The sequence below is a fragment of the Parasteatoda tepidariorum genome, chromosome 3 (genome assembly GCF_043381705.1).
Source record: "Parasteatoda tepidariorum isolate YZ-2023 chromosome 3, CAS_Ptep_4.0, whole genome shotgun sequence".
Lineage (NCBI taxonomy): Eukaryota > Metazoa > Arthropoda > Arachnida > Araneae > Theridiidae > Parasteatoda > Parasteatoda tepidariorum.
Window position 1 is genome coordinate 20,513,259 of NC_092206.1, and position 24,774 is coordinate 20,538,032.

A 24,774-nucleotide genomic window follows, 5' to 3' on the forward strand; every position below is an offset into this window, starting at 1 on the left:
TATTTTAACTTCCTATTCTTCTTGTTCTAATATTAATTTTAATGATGAATTTAATACCTTTTAAGATGTATGGCATGCACCAGTATTCCTTTTTAAAAAAAAATGAAGGATTAAAAATGAACGAATTAATTAATGAAGATAATTTAGAACGAAAAGAAACTAATGTAGATCTTTTTGTCTTTCTTTGTTAAAAGTAGAATTTATTATATGACAGAATAGGAATAGACGGGAGTAAATAAAAATAAAAAACACTTTTTACGTATATTAGAGCTAAAATCTAAAATAAAAAATTTAAAACTAATTAGAAAATTTTATTTTTCTACGTAATTGCACAATGTAGCATATTTCAAAATACTAACCCAAGTCACAAAGTCATAAGTTATTTAACTGTAGAATTTTGTTGCATTAATTTTTAGCTGAAAATAAAGTAATACATTTTTGTAACAGCAATGCATTATTCATTTTAATAATGTTAGCCATTTAATAGGTATTTTTCCATTTCGCCAGGGCAAGCGATAAAGTCATGTAAAATTCAAGGCTTATGTAATTTCAATTTATTTTTAATTTTAGAATTTGGTGATGTCTATTAAAAAAATAACAAAATAAAAAAAAACTTAATTTACTTGCTCTGGCGAAATGGAAAATTCATTTTATTAAAATTTTTTTTTTTTTTTTGGAATAATATTTATCTAGTATAAGGAATTATTCCAGTTATTATAAAGCTCCAATTCTTAAAACATTCAATCTTTTCCAATCAATAATCATATTAGCCAAAATCAGTTAGGACTAAAATGAAAAATGACTACTGGTGATCTAAAGCTTTTTCTCATAAATGTTACACTAGTCTAATTTTCTTCGCTAATTCCTGACCGTTTTAAATTCGTGATTTTTCCTATAGACCACTTAAAACGCACATACTTCAGAAATTACATGCTGTAGAACGGAAATAAACTAATAGTTATTCAATACTTGAGACATTATCAAAGTAATCGATTATTTGCTATTTCCAACTGCAGTTAATTATCTCTTTTCGAATATGCCATGTCGCAAATGTGTCGCCAAAATGTTGCGGGCAAGTACTCTACGCTCGCCCATCAATATCGATGCGCACTTATGTACAAATGTACAGATTGTTTAAAAGTGAAACAGGATATTAACTATAAAAATATCGACTCGAACAATCTCTGCTTCGCTTAATGACCGTGGCATTTAATCAGAAAAGTTTTCGCTCTTAATGTCGCCAAAAATATTGGCGAAAAAGTTATGGGCGGGAAAAATTCGGAGTTTTTGCTTTTTTAGCCTCCTGTTTTGCTACTGACTCCGATAAGAGCGTTCCCAATGAAGATGAATCATTATCGGAAAAACTCGTGTCGTTCCTATCGCTTAAAGATATAATATTTCGATTCTTACGGGCTATTTACGGTCCTTCGATCGTTGTAGCTGCCGAAATACGGCGCGACAGGTGATTTTATTCCCGGAATTTCCAATCATTTGTGAAGTATATTATTTTAATACACATTTTCCGGATTTAACGATGAAGTAACGAGTTTTGGGGGGTTCTCATGGCTTAATAGATGCCATTTTTAAAATGAAATGACACGTTTTTCAAACGATAAAAAAGTGAATCCGTTTTTTTCTTAGGTTAAATAAATAATTTATTTACACCTAATGAGTCTTGTTTATATAAAAACTGATGTGTAAAGTTGCTAGTTTTAGATTTTTTATTTTGAAACTTCTAAATTAGATTATTGTAATAACTATTCATACTTTACTGAATTGATTAAGACTGTATTCAGTGCAAGTATAAAACTTCTGGTGGACTAACATTTTATTCCATTAAAAGTTAAATTTTAAAATTTGATTCCGTTTTGCCTGCTGCATAATAGTACTTAATTAATTGTAACAAAAAACTACCTACTTTGTTGAATTGATTAAAAGTATATTTAGATCAATTATAAAACTAATCGTAAATTCAATTTAAAAATTTAACTAATCGTAGATGAATAAATATTACGAAAACTATCTACCTTATTGGATAAATTAGGAGAAACATCAGTGTTTGGAGTAACGGGCAAATGTAAACCGGGGAGTGGTACTGAACCTTTAAAAAAATATATCAGTGTAGGGTGGGTATACCGGGCAGTGGCACTTACCTAGACCTAATATATATTTCTCGACATTTGCCAAAGCGACTATGTGATTGTCAACATTCACCGATGGAAGATCATCAACCAACTTCGGTCATTCACAGTAACATATACAGTAGTGAAGTGATAATTTTATTATTACTTTAAAAACAAATGAAGGAATAGTCGAAAATATCTATTAAAAATAGTTGCGGTAGCTAAGAGACAACACTGTTGTGTAACTAATATTTTTTTTAGTGTGAGCGCCAATCTTTTCACTATTTCATAGATCCGCACCTATACATTTTTATTGCTTTACAATAAAGGGTTTGCAAAAAGAATAACAGTCGAATCTAAGATAGAAAAAAAAGAAATATATAAGAAAAGAGGAAAAAAATTACATACGCTCCGCAAATAAAATTGGAACATTCATCTTCAAACTCCGAACAGAGAATGTGGAGAAAATTCTTTTTCCTGTATTATTTATTTACTTATTTGTGTTTTATTTCGCCCCTAGAACTTTCGAGGGATGATCCCTTGGGCAGTCTTTGCGCTGTTTTGGCCTGGGCTCCCCATATGTCAGCCCTAATGTTTCAGCCTTTGGGCTGATGGATACTCAATGTAACTTCAGAAGTTTCGAAGTAAAAGAACGCATATAGAACTTCTAACCATTTCTTTTTTTCGCCAAACATACATAGCAGATTTAGAAACTTATACTTTTCGAGTTATAATATTTTTTCTTCCCGTTTTAGTTAGGCGGGTGAAGTTTTAATCTCTAGGGTCAACTTTATGTGTAGATTCACGAATTTTTGAATCTCGCGTGGATTTAAATCGGATGAAAAATAGAATTTTTCTGGTTGGAAAAAATTTGTTTATGCATTTTAAATATTTTCCGAAGTGATGTTGTGTTTAAATGTCTGCTCGTTGCTGTTTTAAAATTTATTGTACTGTTTAGATTGATGTCACATATTGAATATTAATGTAATTTTTCAGTTCAGTTCAATATATATTATTACTGTAAAAATACGTTATCTAATAGGCTGCTTAAAATTGTAGAGTCGTTTTAGAAAACTGGAATGCCACAGAGTACACATCATGTTTGTGGTGATTTAATAATGTCAATAGAGAGATTTTGCATAGCACCTGTACTACGTTAACCGCAAAACTCACTTTATTTTCATCCCATAGCAAAACTTTTTTGGAGATTAAGAATGTGCTGTTAAGTTCAAATAGTGTTTGAGTTTTAGTAATAAAACATATTTTGTTACGAACGTGCGTCCCCTTCGTACAAAAAAATTTATTTCATTTTCTTAATTTATATCCTGTTTTTATTTCCTCTAACTAAACTGTAGAATCTCAATGCAGCGATGAAACTTTTAATCCAACTTTAACCTTCTAAATGTACTCCATATAATGAAAAGTTTTATCTCTCTATAACGAATTTTTCAGAAGTCTATTTTTTCTATTTTCGTCATTTTTGGATCTTTTCTGCTCCTAATTTGTGTGTAGAGTTGTAAATGCAAGTTTGTTTATTTTTTCGTGCAGTTTTCAGAAATGCCTGATTCTAAACTATAACGCATAACTATTGAACTACTCAATTTTTTTTTAAAATTAAAAGTCATTATTATAAATTTTAAAATTTATCACACCGACAATTTTGTAGTATTCACTTAAATAATTGTTAACCTCCATATAACGACATTTCCTTAATATTGAATTTTTAACGTGGAACCTATCGAATTGGTTATAGAGAAGATTCAGAGTAATACATTTCTAATTATAAGTTTTTATAAACTAGCCGAGAATCGCGATTTATGCTTTTTACTTGCTGTTGAAATTAATCTCCATTACACCCCTCTTCCTCCAAACAACAATAAGCTCAGTATAAAAATAGCAAAATAAAAGCTATCGTGATCCTTTAGCCAAACATTTTTTGTCATTCGCCAAAGGATGTTTCTGTCAGCAGTATTTGCTTCTACTATAAGATGACAAGCACAGACTTGAAAATAATTCCAATGACGTTGCACTCTGTGCTGCATTAGAAGAGGTGGGTGCCATTGATAAATAACATCGGTTTAGACATTTCTAGAAACACTTCATGGACTTATCCAAGTTAATCCTCATAAGCCAGAAACTGCATTATGAGTTGAGTTGCAAGACGACTGTCAGCTTGATGCATCGCCGCGGCTGACTAATTTTTTTTCTTCTTCTTGAGCAAAAAAAAATATAAAATAAAAACGTCGCACTAGGAAAATGTATGGCAAAGGAATTTTGACACTCGCAAAGACGGACAAATGAGTCAAAGTTATAGATTCCAGCTGTGTTCGAGATTATATATACGTCTCGAAGAAGCAGCACTTAATTTATTTTCGCGTATTGTGAACCGAATCTCTGACCTCTATCCTTGCCAGTGATGAACGGCTCACTAAAAGGCCCATTCTGAAAAGAGAACCTCTTGTTGAAATGGGGGTTGGAAATATGACTTTCACGAATTCTTGGAGCATGTTAAAAGACGTCGCCATTTTTCAAAAAGTCTCGTGGAACTTGTAAGCAATGCTTCACCGTTGGCGACAGCACCATTTTGCAATTGTCTCTTCAGAATACGAAATGGTCCTCGATAAGAATCGTTTGTTCGATTGTTTGCAAATTGGAATATCTTTGGGGATTAAGCCTAATTTATCGTTGGTGGCTATCGGAATAGAAATGGAAAATTAAAATCAAAGAGCAGCCTGAAAAAATTCAATTAGGCGAAAGGAAGTGATGTTGAAGCTGGAAACTCGTTGCGTTTGGAATACTTATCAATTATTTCTACAATTTGTAGATAAATCGTTTTATTTCCTCTTAGAAAAAAAAAAGAGAGACTTAGCAAAAGTAATAGTAAGAAGTAACTTTTTAGGTAATTCTCAAACTGTTTCAGCGAAACTTTTTACTTTTTGGATATATGTTTGTTGTTATTAAATTTACTACCATTGTTGGACTACCATGTTAAATTTTATTTATTTATTTTTTTTTTGAGTTAGTTAGAAAATGAGATTAAAATTTAATACGTATGCACGCAACACTTAATGATAGTTGAAAAATACTGAGACAAGGCAGCAAATTTTAGGTTATTGGTGGTTATTCTTTGCATACATTATGCATACTAATTTAATACATAATTCGAGTTCATTAATTTTTTCTTATACACCAATTATTCCGATGAAATCTATTGTTCATTAAAATTATTTAGAGTATAAATTTAAAAGTTAAAAAAGTAATGATGTTTATGTTAAATTGTGTTTTAAAAGTAATGATGTTTTCATCTAACTGTTTAAAGTAGCTAAATAAAAATTTAGTTCATATCCGGCGAAGGAAATGCTAACTGCAGTGTTAGCTTAGCAATTCTATTTCATTTAACATTTGCAAGTTAAGACATTTTCCGATGATTAGCTAGCTAAAAAAATGCTTATATTATATTTATGCATTCTATTGTTTTGTGGCACGTTTTTACAAGAGAAAAATAGTCCTGAAACAGTTAATTAAACCCTTTTTGGTTGATGAAGGAGTTTTACAATCTGCATGCTTTGCAGAAAATGGCCAAAACAAGGAGTTAAGTGCTCATTTAGCGACCCGGAAAATTTCTTTTGTTTTCTTAGATTTGAAGAGCAGGCAGGAAACATTTTGCTGATGCAGACATGGGTCCATTTAGAAATGATGCAGATTGCACTTCGCAAAGAAGTTATTCTTCCTTAGCAATTAGTACAGGATAACTTACTTAACTTACTTTTCTGTTTCCTAATGCATAATTTGTTTCTGTATAGCTCACAAAATCTTGTTTGGTAAATATTAATCTCTTAAGTATTGCGAAAAATAAAATTGTTATTTGAAAATGTCTTACGGTCTTATTCCATTCGAATAGTTTTTTTTTTTTATTTTTTTTATATTTTTTAGTTCTTTTTTACTTTTAATGATCTGAAGAAAAAAAAATTAAATTTTAATTAAAAATTTATTTTTATGTGTTGCGTTTTATTAATTACAAAGTAAAGTTAGCAAATCACATGGTAAATCAGTTTTTTAATTTGAAACAGTATAATTGAGTGCTTGCATCTCAAGAAGCGAAGTGATTAATCCTAACCATATGATTTAAATCAGATTTAATTCGATACCTGTAAGCGACGTCATGCATATGTGTCGTACCTGATTGGCTACTGAATCGACCAAGATTGATGACGTCAATTGCAGGCTCATTGTATAAATTCTTTTTTCTTTTTTTTTGTATTAGGTCCTGCTGCTCATTATTTAATTTTAGTTAAAATGAAATAATAAGCAATGGTATATTTCTAGAATTACTTCACAGCAATAAATTACCTCTTCATTATTTGAATAATTAGTTTTTAAAACAATGTAATTTTTTTTAACAGCAACCCTTTTATACTGTATTAAAAGTAGCATTTTTTCCGAACAGCTTTAAAGTTGTAGAATAAGCGTTAAAACACCATTATTTGAACTTAACTTTTTTCTAAACAAGTAGCCGAAAGCTGTACTCTTTTATTTATTATCCATGCAATTCCTTAGACAAATAAATATTCCTCCATAGATAATAAGGTTTAATTAAATGCTTAAATTTAAAAGTAACGATGTTTTTCACACAACAAACAAACAAAATTTTTAAGCAATTTATGCTTTATTAAAGTATACATATTTATTCAAAAATACAATTCACTGTATGTATTTACAAAAATTTTATTCAATGTTCCTGCATTTTTTCTACGTTTTCCACCTAAATACTTTAACACTTGTTCAAATATAAATAATTAAAGTCATACGCCTAAATATTGTTAAAGCTATTAAATGAATTAGAGCTTGAATATTATATGACAGGCTAAGGGAAGTAATAAAATATATATGAGTGATTTGAGGAAATAAAATGATTAAGCACAATTTCAAAAAGATTTTCGGGGAATGTTTTTGATGAGAAACATTTCTACGTAGGCAATGAGATGCTTCTGTGTATTGTGCTGATATCTCGCGGAACAACTCTTAAAAGTATCCAAATAGATATAATTCTGAGGATCAATTTGGTGTGGCATTGATCAGATATAATTCTGAGGATCAATTTGATGTGGCATTGACCTTGAATATTTTATGAATTTTGTATATGAAAGGTGGGAGCCTATATATTGATAGGACAGTTTTTCAAAAATGCGTGTTTTGGTGAGAAGCGTTATAATTTCCATGTTGGCAAATAGATGTTCTGAAAATTGTATTTACATCTCGTCAAGATTTCGGTAACTTGCAAAGCAACTATTTAGAAATTAATCTAAAGATCAGTTAGTTGTGGCTTATTACGACATTGCTCAAGCCGTTTTTTTTTTAAAATTCTTATAAATTTTCCGTAATTTTTTTCTTTCTGCAATATAATTTATCTAAATTATTAACATTTTCTTATCCGTTTACTTATACTTTTTTAGATAAGAACCTACATCTAGACTATCTTTAACGCATTTAAACTGGGTAAAAAATAATATGCAGCACGCTATAATTTTAAGCAGCGTTAATGGAATTTACCATCCATCAAAAGAAGCTGCATATTTACCATCTAGGCAAGCCGTTTTTATACTTAATCCTTTCAGCTGGTGATATTTTTCTTTCTCTCAAACCATTTCTTCTTTGAAAAGAAAAACCTCTTCCTATATAATCCAGACTATGCTGATATGAAAAATAGATTAGAAAAGATCCTTCAAGGGCCAAAATCGTGGACTGCGCGAAAACTCTCTATCTTGCAAGTGCATCGGTTTTTACTTCGATGAGAAGGAATACTGTCTTAGGCGTCGCCAAAGTTGGCGATACTATCTCATTCTTTTGGTGAAGAAAAAAAAATTCGCATTACGTTTCTATGCGTAAGGAGATAGGACTGTGCTACAAAAGGGCAAAATAAATTGATCGTGAGGGAACATATTCACGGAAAGAGATAAACGTGAGTCACGGAGAGGGGTATCCTGAGGGCTTAGGTGGACCCTATCGCATCGCCCTTTCGTCAGAATTACCGATAACGGGCCGTGTGTGTGTGCGATTTCGGTACTTAATGTAATGGTATGTAATCTTTTCTCGTAGGCGTTAAAAATAGATATTGTTTTCCTAAATATTGAGTTTTCGTGTTTTCAGAAACAAAAGTTTCGAATTAAGTGTTGAGAATTGATTCTTGTTGTTTAGATGGTATGGGTACTTGAAAGAAAGAACAATACGGTTGTTTAAATCAAAATGTTGAGCATCAAAATTCTTAAAAATAAATTTTGATATTAAACTTATTCGAAATTATTTTCGAAGCTGTTTTCGCCAAGGAAAGTAATAAGCCTTAACTAAGTGCCTTAAACTCCAAGTTAAACTTTAACGTTTAACTTTATTTATTAACTTGATGAGGAGAAGTATTTGGACTTAAGGACAAGTAGCTTGAATATTTAGTGAGACTTTTTGAAGATTGCCGAATGAAAATTACGTAAACAATATTTTGGCGATGTGATTTTTACAAAATGGGAATAGTAGTATATTTCGTTTTATTCTTATTTGGACAAAATAGTACAATAAAAAAATGTTTTTGAAGAAACATCCTTTACAGTAATTAAAAAATAAAATATATTGCTTTCTAAAAATGGTTTCATTTTTAGAATATTTTTGAGCAACCGAATTTTTTTCTTTTCTTCCTATTTTAATCAAATTGAGAAATAAGTCTGAATATATAAAAATTAAAACGATTCATTATTTTTGGGGCGAATGAAACAAATTAAGTAACTAAGTCTGTATCATGTTTAATATCTATTTTCACAGATCAATTTAATTTTGCAATAAATTATAATAACGTATTATAATAGACCACACACATAAGTAATTGATTTATATTTGTCAAGCTTTAAAAAAAAAAAAGAAGATGGATATAAAAATAGAAGTTCATTGCTGCTGTACTAGATGGCACCACAAGTCTTGAAGAAAGATTACGGCGGGGTCCCCACCTTCTGTAAAATATTTTTAAGTGGTAACAAAATTGAGATAAATCTTAATGTTTTAAGCTACAATAAATTTTTAATTTAATATAAATATATATGTGTGCAAAAAAATACCTCGGGAATAATTTCATAATCCTCAAAGCAAAATTTTAAGCTTTTTTCGGAAGTCTTGAAAAATCTTAGCTACCACTAATTTATTTTTTCCAGGTTGTGGAAACTCTGAATACTGTGTTCAAAATACTCATGTGACAAACTACACTAACTGAAATGTTTTTCATTATTAAATATAATTTCATAAAATATATTATTTTCGTCTTAAATTTTTTTAGCTAAAATAACGAAAGCCATTATCTCGTTATATAATTCAAATATTTTATTCATTATTTATTTAATTTTTTTACAAAAAAAATACGAATCTGATTTTGTTATAACTAAATCTTATTCAATATTTGTATGTCCAAATGAGGATAGGGCGTACTTAGCTTATTTACGTTGTTTTTCTTTCTTCAGTAATTATATGTTTGAAACATGAAATCGGAGCAGCAAATAGCTTGTCTCACTCCTTATTATAATTTAGCATTTACAGCATTATTTATTATTATTATTTACAGCATGTAACATAAAAACAATTCAGTAACATCGTTAGTTATTAATTTTTATTCACTAATAGTGCAGTAACTTTGCAGCAATATGAAATTACAGGGAAAAAAATACTATTTGTTTTGAATTTCAGCTTAATATCTGAGATATCTCTTTTTTCCTCTAATAGCTCTCATGGGAAATTAAAAATATCTCAATATTCGTCTGTGGCAGCGTTAAAAGCAATCTTTCACTTGCTCTAAATCATCAGTTCTAAAATAATAATTTAAATTATTATTTTAGAACTGATGATGATGACGACTGAACTGTTAATAATTTTTATTCAGTAATAGTACTGTAACTTTACAATAATATGAAAATTATTTGTTTTACTCTTCAGTTTTATATCTGAGCTATCCCTTTTTTTCCCTTCAATAGCTGTCATGGGAAAATAAAAGTATCTCATTAGTATCCGTCTGTGAAAGCGTTAAAAGCACTCGATCTGTAGCTGTAAATCATCATTTCTTATAACTTATCATTTGACCCCCAAGGTAAAGGCACCTTATTATAATAACTTGCCAAGAACTACTCTTTTTCGTTGACTGAATTTTCCTTGCGGCACTAGGAGCGAGTTATGCTAAGTTTGATGCATCTGGTGAAGAAGTTGATGGCACTACTAGAATATTTTAGGCAGTGGGTAGCGATCATTAGAAAAACATTCCTTCCCCCTTCATCTTTTCGTTCTATCCCAAACAATACGTTCAAAAAGTAACAGTGTAATTGGGTATTATTATAGAAAAACACGTGTGTTCTAAAATGAATTAAACGTGACTGGGTGGTTTGGTTTGATTGGTTTAGATGTCTTAATCAATGGCAGGTGAGCATGTTACACAATGGGAGCAAAAAGGGGGAAGTTTATTAAAAAATTACTTTTTTGTGTTTTTTCTTCTAATTTGATACAGTCTGAGTTGCAAAAAAAGTAACTCTTGAATATGTAACGGGCAAAATTATTGCACGCTTGTGGTAAAATTAAAATAATTTGGAAGCAAGTTTGGCCCAATTTTGTTCTCTGCAATCAGGTGAAACAATGATCTACTAGGCATTTGTACTGAAAACTGCCCGTAACAGATGTAGAGTTTAATGTTAAGTAGTATTTAATACCCGGATGAATATTTTACCCTCATCTATTTAATAGTTTTAAAAAATATGGAACGTTTATAGGGTTGGTTTAAATGTCTTAATCAGTGGCAGGTGACCATTTTATACAATAAAAAGAAATTTATTTATTTGAAAAAAAATTTTTTTTTTTTTACCAACTGTCTGTCTGGGTTTTTTTTCTTTTTCAAAATTGCGAAAATGTTTTGAGTAGTTAGAAGAAAAATAACTCATGAATACATAAAGGGCCAAATTGTTGCACGTGTGTGGTAAAATTAAAACAATTTGTAAGCAATTTTGTTCGCAGCAATCAGGCAGAACAATAGTCTACCAAGCATCTGTACTGAAAACTACCTATAACGAATGCAGATAAGTAGATCTGAAACTTATAGAGGCAGAATATCGGTGACTATACATCTATATGATGTCAGAAATCATGTATTGGTTTGAACAACAATATCGTCCAGCCTCTGCCAAGTTAACCATATCTATTTTATAAACCATATACATTACCATCAAAAAATGAACAATTATAACCCTAAATATTCTACTTTTTAATATTAGTGTTTGAAAAAGCTTGAAACATTGCTTCAAAATCATGTTGAAAATTTAGTCAAGTAGAGTATTGTTTTTTTTTTTCCTTTTTGAGGGGATTTTTTAATTAATATTGTTGATAAAACGAATTTTTAGTTTTAGTAGTATTGTCTTAGTATTGGAGATTTCAAATCTGAACTAGTTTTGCTCCTAGGAACTACAGATTTTTTAAATGGCATTTGGACTTTATTTATTTTTTGTCAAAATGTACAAGTTTAATAACGTTAGACATCGCTTAAATGTTAAGACAAACTTCTCGGAGAGTTAGAGCACATCATCAATATTGAAATTGCGTAGGAACCCAGGTCCGGAAATGTCTTACGCAGCTATTGGCACTTCCCTATTAAAGCCTGTTCGAAAACACATGAGGAAACAGTTCGTAATGGGAAATCACCCTTAGCAGCTTATGACGACATTTCTGGGTATAAGTTCTTAAGCAATTTTAATCCTGGTGATTCCCTTTTAAGTTTGTCGCCACTTTTATTCAACCCCTGTTATGTACAACATTTTTTTAAATTTATTTTCGACAAAAAATGAATTAATAATGTTATTAAAAAAATGGAACAGAAAGCAAAACTTAATTCCCCTGTTATGTACAACATTTTTTAAAAATTTGTTTTCAACAAAAATAAACTAATAATGTTATTAAAATAATGGAACAGAAAGCAAAACTAAATTCCTTCTCCTGCGCTATTCTTAAAATTTTATTGTGTGTGGACTAAATAAAAGAGGAGAAAAAACAGCATCACAATTAATCCAATTTTTTTTTTATTTTTTATAATGCTCCTAAAATTATTTGAAAAGTTTCACTAAATAATTCGTTACTTTCAAAATTTAAGAATGCAATGAATTAATTTTCTCTTATCTGATAGGAATTAATTAAAAATTAAAAAAAAATAATAAAAAAACTTTAAATTTATGCTAATTCCTTAAATAAGAATTTCTTAAACCCTATAATAATCATTATACAAAAAGGTATTATCCATTAAAATTATAAATTTTGGTTTGTTATAATGATTTTTTTTTATTGCATAATTTTTTGATGCGTTCTTAGTCATTTAAAATTCTGTCTGAATATTTGTATTTATAAATAAAAATGTGACTAATGACATTATATGTATTTATTTATTGAAAAGAGGAAGCAATATACAGCACGCGCTATTTTATGATTTCTTTACAACTGAGTAGTATTGAAGAAAGAAAAATTTCTGGAACAAAAAAAAAGAATAAAACAATTTCGCAAAAGAAATCGAAGGAAAAGTCATTAGGGCACAAAATCACAGCATTCCCGGGAAAATTCATAAAACTAGCTGCCCGATTACCCCTCAAGTTTATATATTTGTACCCAGATGGCCGGCTGTTGCATTCGACCCCAGCTCAAAATGTGTATAAAAAAAATGGAATTAAAGAAAAAAAGAACATTCCTTAGAACACCAAGAAGAATCATTTTTATGATTTATTCTGTCTAAAAGCGAATAGCTTTCATACCGGAGGTCATTGTTTCTGACTTCGCTCAAAAAGCGATTAATCACACGTGGAATTGTTGAGCACCGATCGTAATAATGGAGTCTTAAAGGACTTCATTAACTTCGAACAAAGACCAAAATAAAGAAAAAAAAATATTGGGGAGGGGATTGCTGTGTCGTAATTTATGTCCATATCTATATTCGATGTCCAGGTCAAACGACGCCGATCATAAGAAGATGTCTTAATTTCAAAATGGTGTATTCTTGCCGCAAGTGTCGACAACATGATGCAAGGTGGGATACTTAACAGCGTTGTCCGTCGGATGTAAATCACATCGAGTATGACGTCATTTTCGCCACTTTTGCTTAATGAAGATCATAGCTGTATTCTAATTCCTGGAAGCTAGGTTTAATTAACACTTTTGATTTAATGTTCTCATTGTTAATTCTCTGTGCAGTTCGGTCTGGCTGTGGCGAGAAAGTGGTGAAAATTTATGTTTAATGTATTCGATTCTGAATTTATGAAATCGTCTGAGCATGTGTTATTAAAATTGATACATTGTGTTGAAAAAAGTTCGACAGCAGAACCATGTGTTGAGTATATTTCATCTTTATTCATGTGTGATGTTTTTAGATTTTGTAATATTTATGGCGTAATTACGTATTACACGGGATCAGTAATTATGTTTTCTCCATTTAAAAAAATGCATATCCTGTATATATTTAAAAGTGTTTGCTCAAAATAGGTAGTTAATATGTGCTGTGTCTTTGAAGTTCCTACTATCTTGATTTTTAATTATGTTCGATTTCTTCTGATTAATTCTTTATTCTATTTAGTTTTTCTTTAGATTTCATAAAAATTCTTAGAATTTCCTTTTAGAATAATTATTAAATTGTAAAAAGTATAATTATTTTTAGGATAATTACAATAAATATTATAGAATTACTAACTATAAAGTTTTTAGAATGGTTATTTTTTTATGAATTTTTACCATAAGTATAGTTCTGAATTTTAACTGAATTTTTTTTTCTGAATTATTTGATCTGAATTTTTTTAACATTATTTATAAACGTTATAATAACTATTTTAAAATTAATTCGGATATCACATCCTATTTATCTATCAGAAAATATGTTATTAAAATGTCAAAATTAAGTATATGTCTAATATAAATGTAACATAACTAAAGTATTCATGTCAAGGGAAATTTTATAAAAATAATTAACCATGTGAAATAATTTAAATGAGCATGATTTTTCTTCAAATTTTAAGGTTCTACAAAGCTTATTTATTTTATCTCATAATTTTAAGATACAATTTAGTTTTTGAACCTGACTATTTTTCAGTGTTCGGGAGTTTTTAGATCTTTAAAACTGATTTTGTCGAATTCCATAATATGTCACTTCCATTCAATTTTTCAATAAAAACATTATAACCGAATCAATTTAAAATAAATAAAACCTTTTTTTTCATTTTTATTGATAAACCAAAAATTTATTAATCGTATTTAATAATACGATAAATAATATTTCATTTCAGCATTTTCGGATTTTTTCTGAGATTGTATCTTTCTGAACTGAATAAATATAAAAACATATGATTTATCTGAGGTTATATTTAAAAACATATTTCCTTAATTTATTTCTTAATAATATTTTTTTCTCATTCAAATAATTTTAATGCAATCATTTATTAGCCAAGTCTAGAATTGGTATGTACAAATCTTATTTGTTATATGTCACAATCTTAATATGCGATTTTTATTAATTTACTTTTTCCCCCTCCTTTTTTTTTTGAACTGGGCCATTTTTATAGCGGTGGTTCTGGAGTTTTTAGATTTTTAAACTGATTTTGTCAAAAAGTCATTTTTATTGAATTCTTCAATAAAAACATGACTGGACAGATTTAAAATAAATCAAACTTCTTTTTTTTCCGCACTTTTATTGGTAACCAGCAAGATCGTACATTATAATAAGATACATAATATTTCATTTCAACATTTTCGTATTTTTTCTGAGTTTTTATCTTCCAAGAAACTGAATGCATATATAAAAACATCTTTATCCAAGGTCATATTTAAAAACTGTATTTTATTTGTTTCTTAATGATATTTTTCTCTCGCACAAATAATTTTAATGCAATCATTTATAAAGCAAGTCTAGTATTGGGATATCCGTCTAATTAAATCCGACGTTTCTTGAGCAAAGGCAAATTAACTACCAGCGATTTCTAATTCCCCATGGTGGTACTCTCCTTGGATAATTAATCCGATTTCTAATAATTCATGCTCCTTCGCATATCTTGCTTCCCCTAAAACTACTTATATCACTCCAATTTGCGTAATTAGTGAGAAATATCGCTTCTAACTCAACAAGTAAACCCCGCAGTCTTGGTAAATGATAAACAAAACTCTGTGCTGACTACTAATTACCGAAAAATATAACGGGTGCCCCCTTTTTCGTTAATGAGCTCTGCCCGAATCCTTAACTGAAAAGAAAAAAATAGAAAAATAAAATTCTTTTTAGCGTTCTAATGTTATTGGGCGCCGACAGTGGAAAATTATGAGAATTGTAGTGTTAGATTGCAGTTATCGCCGGCAATTAGAAGCGTTTTGAGGAATGAAAAAATGAGAGAGAGAAAAAATGTTTTGCAAAAATTTAGTTGTCTCTTTGAACGAAGCAATTGTTTCAATTTAAGTTATTACAAATCTTATTGCTTGTTTTATTGAAGTGCCGCTGTGGTAATTGTTGCAAAGTAGGAATTTTCGTAATTGCAAGAAACTTCGGGGTTAGTTGAAGAGAAATGAGTATTTTGTAGCTTGGAGCTTTTTCGTCTATTTTAAAGTGGGGAATTTTTTATTGTTAATAATATTTTTATTGAAATAAATGTGTTTTTCTTTAATTAAAATTTTGTTTGCTTGTAAAAATTTGTGTTCGGAGAAACTGTTATTGAATTACTTAATATAAATGCTTATGACTGTTTTTGGAAGGCTCTGTTGTTATTTGAGATAACGTTTTTTAAAGAATTATACCCTAATTTCGTAACACTAAGTTTATAACATTTATTCACTGTTACATTTTGTCCATCTTTTACCCGTATCCCCTAATTATGAAAATGGCTTGAAACGTTAAAATAAAATAAATAAGCATGATATAATGCATGATATTGAAAAGTGACAGATCTAATTTATCACTGATTATCGATACGTTATATCATGGTAATGTCCAGTTAAAATCTATTCCTTTTCTTAAAAAAAATATAAGTGATTTTTTTCTTAACGGAAATAAGATTTGTTGAGTGTTCCTTACCCTTTCCCCAAAGCTTATTCTTAACACTAAAAAAAAATATTCGATTCCAAAGTTTTGAGTTAGACAATCCTTCTAGTTTTCAAATAGATCTTGGGGAAACGTCGTTACGTGACTTTATTTCATTCAAAGCATGACTTCCTTCTGTCCAGTTTTGGAATCCGTTTTTATTGAAATTGAATCGACTTCAGTGTTAGCGAATTCTATATTCCTTGGGGGTAGAAGTGTGAGCAATTCTTTTGACTATATTCGGTGACACGTTCTCTTTTTCAGAAGATCCAAATAGAATATCGTTATAATTCGTATTTTTTTTTATTTTTATGCAAGGCTTAAAAAGTTTTGGGGATCTTAGATTACTAAATGTGAAACTCAAATTTTAATTATAGTTTTTCATTAAAGAGTAAATTTTCATACTCGATTCTTAGGAAGTTACCAGCAACCAGAAGCTACTATAACTCTCAAAACGTTATTATAAAGTCATAAAATTTGTTTAAAACTTCATTATATAAGGATGAAATTTTTATATTCGCCCTCATGTGTGACAGAGCTTCTAAAACCACAATTTCCAGATTAGCAAGCGTTCACACAAAAAGTCTGTCGTTTTTCGAAGGCAGGAGAATCTTCAAGGTCTGCTCCAAATGTCAAACTGAGCAGGCTTCTCCCGAACACATCCTGGACTGTTTGGGACTTTCCAGAGAGGACATATATTTATCTCCCCCCCTTCTGGTCTCGATTTCCTTAGAGTTAACGATCTAATGGACCTTGTTTGACTTCGTCAGGCATTGGAGTATGAGTCGCAACAACAACAACTGGATAAAATTTAAATCATAGAGGGACTTATATAATTGATGAATAAAATTGATTTACTATTTTCGATTAGGATAAATATCTAAATGAGCTAAAAGTTATAAAGCTACTAATGGTTACTAGTTTCTCAAAGGCATACTGTTATTTATGTTAAGATACAATCTTCAAACATCTACCAAGGTTTCATACATTCAATGATATTCACAGAGCTTCACCTAATGATGAATCTAGGGCTAAAATATTTTAATGCGGGGGGGATCATCAATCCTGATTCTTTTAAAACGGGATATACGAAATGATGATTCATAACAGATAAGTCCATTGATTAATCACTAAGTTAGAGTAAATTGTATTAACTTATCTAGGATTTAAAATCTTTAACACATGCGGATTGTTAATCTTGATTTGCTTGATACAAGGAGAGTATATTAACTTTAATTCCTAATAGAATGAGTCCAATGGATTGAATAAAAAATACCAATCAATGGTTAAAAAATATTGAACACATGTGCATTCCTAAACAGCTTGTTTTTTTAAAGCCTTTGAAGAAATATTATTTTTATAAAACTAATATGATGATAGTATAATAAAAATATAGACACAAATATTTTTTAAATTTTATTTAGGCGACATTTAAAATTTTATATTACTTCTTATTTGCTTTTTAAATTTTTTTTTTTTTAATGGTGGGCACTTGGGATGTATTGTCCTCCCATTGGCCAAGAGTGCCGGAACTGCTACTCTCTCCTCGTTACCCAGTGGGCACCTATGGCGGAGCCACGGCAGTAGAGCAGCGTCGCCCACGCTTTTTTAAACATAGCTATGTTTTAATTCTTTTTATAAGTAGGCAGGGCAAAGACGCACAAATTGCTACAATTTCCAAAGAAAAAAAAAAGCTTTTAATAATTTAAATGTGTAACTTTACATAATACTTGAAAGTTTAAATGTGAAACTTGTGAAATACAGTATCAAGGAAACTGTGGATTTTTTTTTCAAACTATATTAATTAAGAAAATAATATATGTTTCATTCTTTGTTAAGTCAGGAAACTGTTTTGTAGCTATAAATAACGAGTGGTATCTTTTCTATTTTTTAAAAAGAATTCTACAGCATTGTAAGATATAAGAAAAACAAATTTCATTCATGAAATAAGAGTTATTTCGTTCCGCAATAATGAATGAAAAGATTTAAATGAAAAAGTAACGAAGCATTAAGGCTGTAGCTAGTAAATGGCCGTTCTTTAACCTTGTTTACTCCGCGTCTCCAAACACACAAACAGAACAAAATCGAACGCACAAAAGCAGAAATCTCGTTCCTGAATCTTGTAAAGTAATTAAAGTGTCTCTCTCATTATATAAAGAAACTATTTGTTGGCGGTTAAAATTCCATCAAATCTTTTGTGACTCAGTTTGGAATCGAGCCAAGCTACGAACAATTGCCTAGACGCTCAGGCAAACAAAAAGATTAAAAAACCACTTTTTAATCTCAAGCTTTCGAAAAAGAACGTTTAATTTGAAAAACCTTATTCCAACTGCTTACGGCTTCGGAAGAAGACAGCTTACTGTTTCCGCTTGTGGCAGAGATAAGTGAAAATTGCACCACCACCAAAACAAGAAAAGGTTAAAATAAAAAGGACGCGAGGTTTATAAAAATTTAGTTTCTAATAACAGTGCTATTATCTTATTACTCGAGCTTTTTTTTTAATTTTATTATTTCTAATTAAAAAATCGTAAAAAAAAGTATCCAATATTTCCCGAGAATTGGTGCATTTATGTTTATGAACCATTCAAATATTTAGGAAAATGTAACAATTTATGTTAATGGATAATTTGAAGATTCACGCTTAGGGATGTTTTTTAAAATGTTTACACGTAAATGTATAACTTAAATATTTCAGGGTTCTTGAAATTTTAAATGATTCATATAAAAGAATGGTTAATTGTTTCACAAATAATGAGCATTTGTTTACTTTATTGATACGTGAATTTATATTTTTGTTCCATTATACGATTAATGTTTTTGATTAGCTAAAGCTAATTACATTAAAAGTGAAAAGTTACATGGCATTATGCTATTCCATTTTATGTGGTTTAATATGGGGAAATACTGTTATAAATTTGTTAGGAGCTCTTTTAATAGTTATAATACAGTTGCAACCTATATACACAACCTATATATACAATACAAGGATAGGATTGAAAAGTATGGAAATTTTTACCATTTATACTAAAGGAAAAATGCGTTTATTTTTTTATTATTGTGTCATTTAAAAGTATATTCATTGGATTATTCGTTTTATAACAGTTATAAATAATATTGCTATAAACTTTCTGTATGTAGTACAAGGGTTTTTCAAACAATGACAAGCTACGAGAAAAAATAAAAAAATTTAAAAACTTTGTATTGAAATTGGCAAACACATTTAATTTTATATACTTAAAATATATTTTCAAATACTACCAGGTTATATTCCATAAAATATGCATAAAATAATTAAATCTATAAGACCTTTTACCGTCATTTTAAGATGGTGATTGATATACATTTTTAACTGTTCAAAGAAATCATTAAAAATTTGTGGTAAATACAATTTTGTTACTATTATTACCCATGTAATGCAATTTCTTTCATTATTCTACAATGCCTGGTATGCTAAAAGCAATATCTTTTTTCTTAAAAAAACTGTGGTTAATCATTGTTTCGCAATAGTTACCCTTACAATTATTACTCTTGTAATACCATTTCTTTTACCTATTCTACAATACCATGTATGCTAAAAGCATTTTCTTTTTTTTCTTTCTTTCTTAGATTTATTGTCAAGAAGGATCGTCCTGTCGTATGCCGTTCTAGCGGCAATTTTCACGTTGCCACCAGGGAGCCATCTGTCTCTATTTCGAGGTCCATTTCATACTCCAGTAGGCAGTGTGTGACCGAATAAGGCCTGGTATTCGAGAATTCTTCGCTCAATTGATTTACAGCATCTTCGAAATTAATGGGAAGCTTATGTAATGCTCACCTGAAAGTTCCAGCTGCAAATGAGCCAGAAATGTCCATGTGCTCCCAAAGTGACATCTGAGGAGGTATTTAGTTCAGCTGACAGATGTCCAAAAAGGAATTCTTGTACGGACACTTCGGGGAAGAGGAACCAACTGGTTAAATCCCCGTGGCCACCAATTGTCTGAAGCGGTCTTCTTTATCTTCTTCAAGGGTAGCTTCCAATTTGGTGATTAAGTTTGGGAGCTTTCAGAAACAATAGGATAAAAAGAAGTTTTTTAGAAGTTTCTTTTTCTTACCTGCAAAGTGATAGAAAAAAGCTTTTCGTTTTTGGAAACAGCTGAAATTTCTTTGAAAAGCCTTACATCTTAGTTTAGCAGAGGTATTCGATACAATTTTTTTACGTGCAGTATTGATGGGACTTCGAAGACTCGAGATAATTATTCTTTTCCTACTTTATGCGAAGCAAAAGAAAAAAGATTCTCGTCTTCTTCTAGTGTGATATGAAATATTTTTTCGTTACTGTGAAATAGAAATAAAGTTAGATATACTATTTAGAGAAACTATTTTTTCTCTCTTTGGACATAAAAGTATTATATATATAGGGCTGTTGATGGAAGTCAATTTGTATAAGATATTTATAGAAAGAAAGTGCTTCAGCTGCTGATTTTTGTTTAGTACTTCTACATATCACTTCGTCGAAATGAAGGACCAAATTAAAGTCGTAATACTCTTCCTAACTCTACTTTTGCATTTTAAACGGATATGTGCCATGAATTACATGGCACCTAGTGATTGCCAATGGACTACAATGAAAAGTAATACATTAGAGCCAAGTGTAATATTAACTTGTCACGTGAGCGGCGTAGGCACTTCAATAGACAGTACGAACTTGAGCCTTATACAGTCATCTCACACAACTGGGTTGACTATTATCTGTGATGATCGATACGTTGAAGGGCGCCTTACAAACAGTTCCTTAGCGCATCTCAAACAATTGCAGTCTCTGAGGTTTGAACGCTGCTCTTTTTCCGAATTAGCTGACGATGCTTTATATGGACTCACGTCACTTAAGAACTTAACGGTGCACACTGGAAAGCTTGAAGGAACTCGAACCACTTTGACCATCGGGCCGACCACCTTTATGAAAGTTCGAGAACTCGAGAACCTTGATCTTGCGAACAACAACATCATTATGCTTCCCGAATATCCATTCTGTGGCCTTATTAATCTTAAGCTTTTGAATCTCAGTGGAAATGGCTTGCAGGATGCAAAACTTCTTGGCCTGGAGGAACGCAAGCTGTTCCCTTGCATTCCAGAACTGCAGATGTTAGATTTATCCCACAACCGCTTGAAATATCTTACAGATGAAGTGCTTTCGTCCTTAAGAAGACTGAGAAATATATCTTTCAGTGACAATCATATTTCTCAAATGTCACCTTATGCTTTGATAGGACTACAAAGGCTCCAATTTATTGATCTGTCCAATAACAAACTAAGTGAATTCCATCCACACTTTTTCCACCATTCCACAGAACTCCGTGAAATATTACTCCGGAACAATTCCATAGCTGGTTTCCCCTCCGCTTTGTTCCGATCCCTGTCCCAACTCTCTCATCTAGATGTGTCCTATAACATTATTTTCGATTTACATTTCCTTCTAGACTCCTTCAAGAATCCTAATAAACTAAATGTGCTAAATCTTAGTTACAACAGAGTGAGAAGGATAGAAGGAACGCCATTTCAGACTCTTGTAAACTTGCATGTTCTAAATCTGAAAGATAATTACATAGAGTACATAGCGGAAAAAGCTTTGTCTCATTTAATAAGTCTTACAGACCTAGACTTAACTAATAACAAGCTTAGACTGATCGAGGCTGAAACATTTTATGGCTTACTAAATCTGAAACAGCTATTATTAACCAATAACCACATGGAACTAATTCATTCGGATGCATTCACGAATCTTACACATCTACATTCCTTAAGCCTAAAAAACAACAGTTTGACATCATTCCCAATCGCTATAAACAAGATGGAATTTCTACACGATTTAGATTTATCCATGAATTCTTTATCGAATGTTACCAATGATACTTTAGAAAATTTGAAGACCCTTCATACTTTAAACATGAAGAACAATTTCATCGGAAATTTAAGTCGGGGTACCCTTCGTGACCAATACTCGTTACGTGTGCTGGATCTTTCAAAAAACAGGATACAATCTTTGGAGCATGGTATATTTGATGATGCAATTGAGTTGGAACATATTGAATTAAATGATAATCTTCTAACTGACATAAATGGTTTATTTATGAACCTACAAAGTTTAAAGTCACTAAATGTCTCTCGAAATAACATAACATGGTTCGATTATGCACTGGTACCTACTGGTCTTATTACATTGGATATGCATTCTAATTTTATTGACAGTCTCGGTAATTACTTTGAAATGGAAAGTGTTCTTAAACTCAAATTCATGGATGCTTCTTTTAATAGAATACAAGAAATTAACGCAGCTTCTTTTCCAAATGCTTTGGAAATAGCTTCTTTGCGAAACAATTCTTTGAACATAATAAATTCTTTCACATTTATGAGCAAAACCAACTTGTCTTCGATGGATCTACGTAATAATAATATTCAAAACTTAGATATCAATGCTTTGCGACTACGAAGTGTTCCGATTCAGAAAATGTTGCCCGTATTTTATTTATCGGAAAATCCACTGCATTGCGACTGCACCATGGAATGGCTGCAGCGCATAAATAATCTGGATGAAATGAGGCAGTACCCCCATATCGCCGATTTAGATGATGTTTTGTGCTACATGACGTTTCCACGTCAAAATGTTTTGATTCCGATTACAAAAGCCAAGTCGAATGAATTCTTATGCAAATACAGAAGCCATTGTTTCGCCCTCTGCCACTGCTGTGAATTCGATGCTTGTGATTGTGAGATGGTTTGCCCTGAAAATTGCACTTGTTATTCTGATCAAACTTGGAATACTAATATTGTTGATTGTAGTTCCAGAAGGTACTCCCGCGTTCCAGCTCGAATCCCCATGGATGTGACGGATTTGTATTTAGATGGAAATGACATGAGCCAAGTTGGCAGTCATTCCTTTATCGGACGCAAGAACATGAAAGTGCTTCACATGAATGGCAGCAATATACATGCGATTCGAAATAGAACGTTTAACGGATTACAAAATTTGCAGTCCCTGCATCTGGAACACAATTACATATCGGTCATCCAAGGTCATGAATTCCTTAATCTCACAAAACTGCAAGAATTGTATCTGTCCTATAACCGTTTGTCAGTCATCAATAATTCCAGTTTTACACACATGAAATTCTTAAAAGTTCTATACCTGGATCACAACAATCTTGTTGATTTTCAGGTATGGAATCTCAACTTCAATCATCGTCTTTCTCAAGTGCAGCTTGGGCACAATAGTTGGACGTGCTCTTGCGACTATTTAGGAAATTTCCAGGACTGGCTCCTAGTTTCTGGATCTTTCGTACTAGATCGTGAAGATGTGAGATGCTACAAGAACCATTCGGCTGGCTTGTATGTGACGGAATTCAATTCCACCGCTTGTTCCAATCACAGTGCTTTAACCTATTACAAAGCTGAATTTTCGGGTGATTACATACCTGTCATGATATTAGCTCCATCCTTATTTATTCTACTAGTCTTCTGTTTGATTCTATTCTTCATCTACAACAGTGAGATGAAAATATGGTTTTACAGCCGTTACGGTATACGATTATTTCAGCGGAATAACTACCCCGCTGAGAATGAAAAACTATTCGACGCATTTTTGTCCTATTGCAAGAAAGATGAAGCTTTTGTGTCACAAATGCTTGCTCCTGAGCTTGAAGATGGTACTTATCCGCACAGACTGTGTTTACGATACAGAGATTTACCGATGGCTGAGTACGTTGCTGAAGCCATTTCGGAAGCAATTGAGTGCAGCCGCTGTACGGTTGCTGTAATATCTGAGCAATATCTGAAGAGTGAATGGTGCATATACGAGTTGAAAGCTGCACACCATGAGACTCAGATTAACCGGCGTCATCGAGTCATTGTGGTTCTTCTGGACAAAATCAGTTTCAAGCAGCTGGAACCGGATGTCCGGATCTGCTTGAGATCTGCTACGCTAGTTCATTGGGGTGATAGGAGGTTTTGGGAAAAGCTTCGGTTTGCAATGCCTGAAGCTAGACTTCACAAAGACAGTGTCAGTTGCAAGGATTTTAAAACTTCCTCGCTCCGAAGATCCTCGATTACGAATTCTGTAAAATTGGTGTGATGTGATGGGACCGTATAGGGTTCAACTTAACATGCCTGTGATATACATAAATGTAAGTATTACGATTTCTCTTTGTTACTAACATTTATTATGTTATTCATTTTGTTATTTATTATGTTATTCATTGCTTACAGTCATTGCAAAAATAGTCGTGTCAGTTATGGGAGGATAAAAAAATATGTAAGAAGAACACTCCTTTTCCCCACATGTAGATTGTTTAAGCCTGAAAATTTTGTCGATTTAAATATTTTTACTAAATATTACTAATATTGTAAGGAATTTCGTATATACTAATTGACGCGTTTTGAATTCTTTTTCCTTTAATTTCAATTCTTTAATAATACATAAAAAAGATTTTAGTACATTTATTTACCATTCCTTTAATTTCTTATATTTATTTAATTTTTATTTAAATTCCATTTGTTTAATAAAAATCAATATTTCAAGAAAAAAAA

At 31.0% G+C, this 24,774-nt stretch overlaps 1 protein-coding gene across 4 annotated transcripts in view; it reads left to right on the forward strand.

The window, feature by feature from the left end:
* Positions 1-24,774, forward strand: part of LOC107454132 (toll-like receptor Tollo) — a 107,010-nt gene that overhangs the window by 54,635 nt on the left and 27,601 nt on the right. For 3 of the 4 annotated variants that reach the window (XM_071178401.1, XM_071178402.1, XM_043041148.2), the window contains exon 3: positions 19,822-24,371. In XM_071178401.1, coding sequence (XP_071034502.1) covers positions 20,711-24,319 — 3,609 coding nt within the window. In that variant the 5' untranslated portion in view covers positions 19,822-20,710 and the 3' untranslated portion in view covers positions 24,320-24,371. Of the gene's footprint in view, positions 1-8,067; positions 8,199-19,821; positions 24,372-24,774 lie in introns of those variants that run through there. The other variant, XM_016071203.3, reaches the window with a different exon arrangement.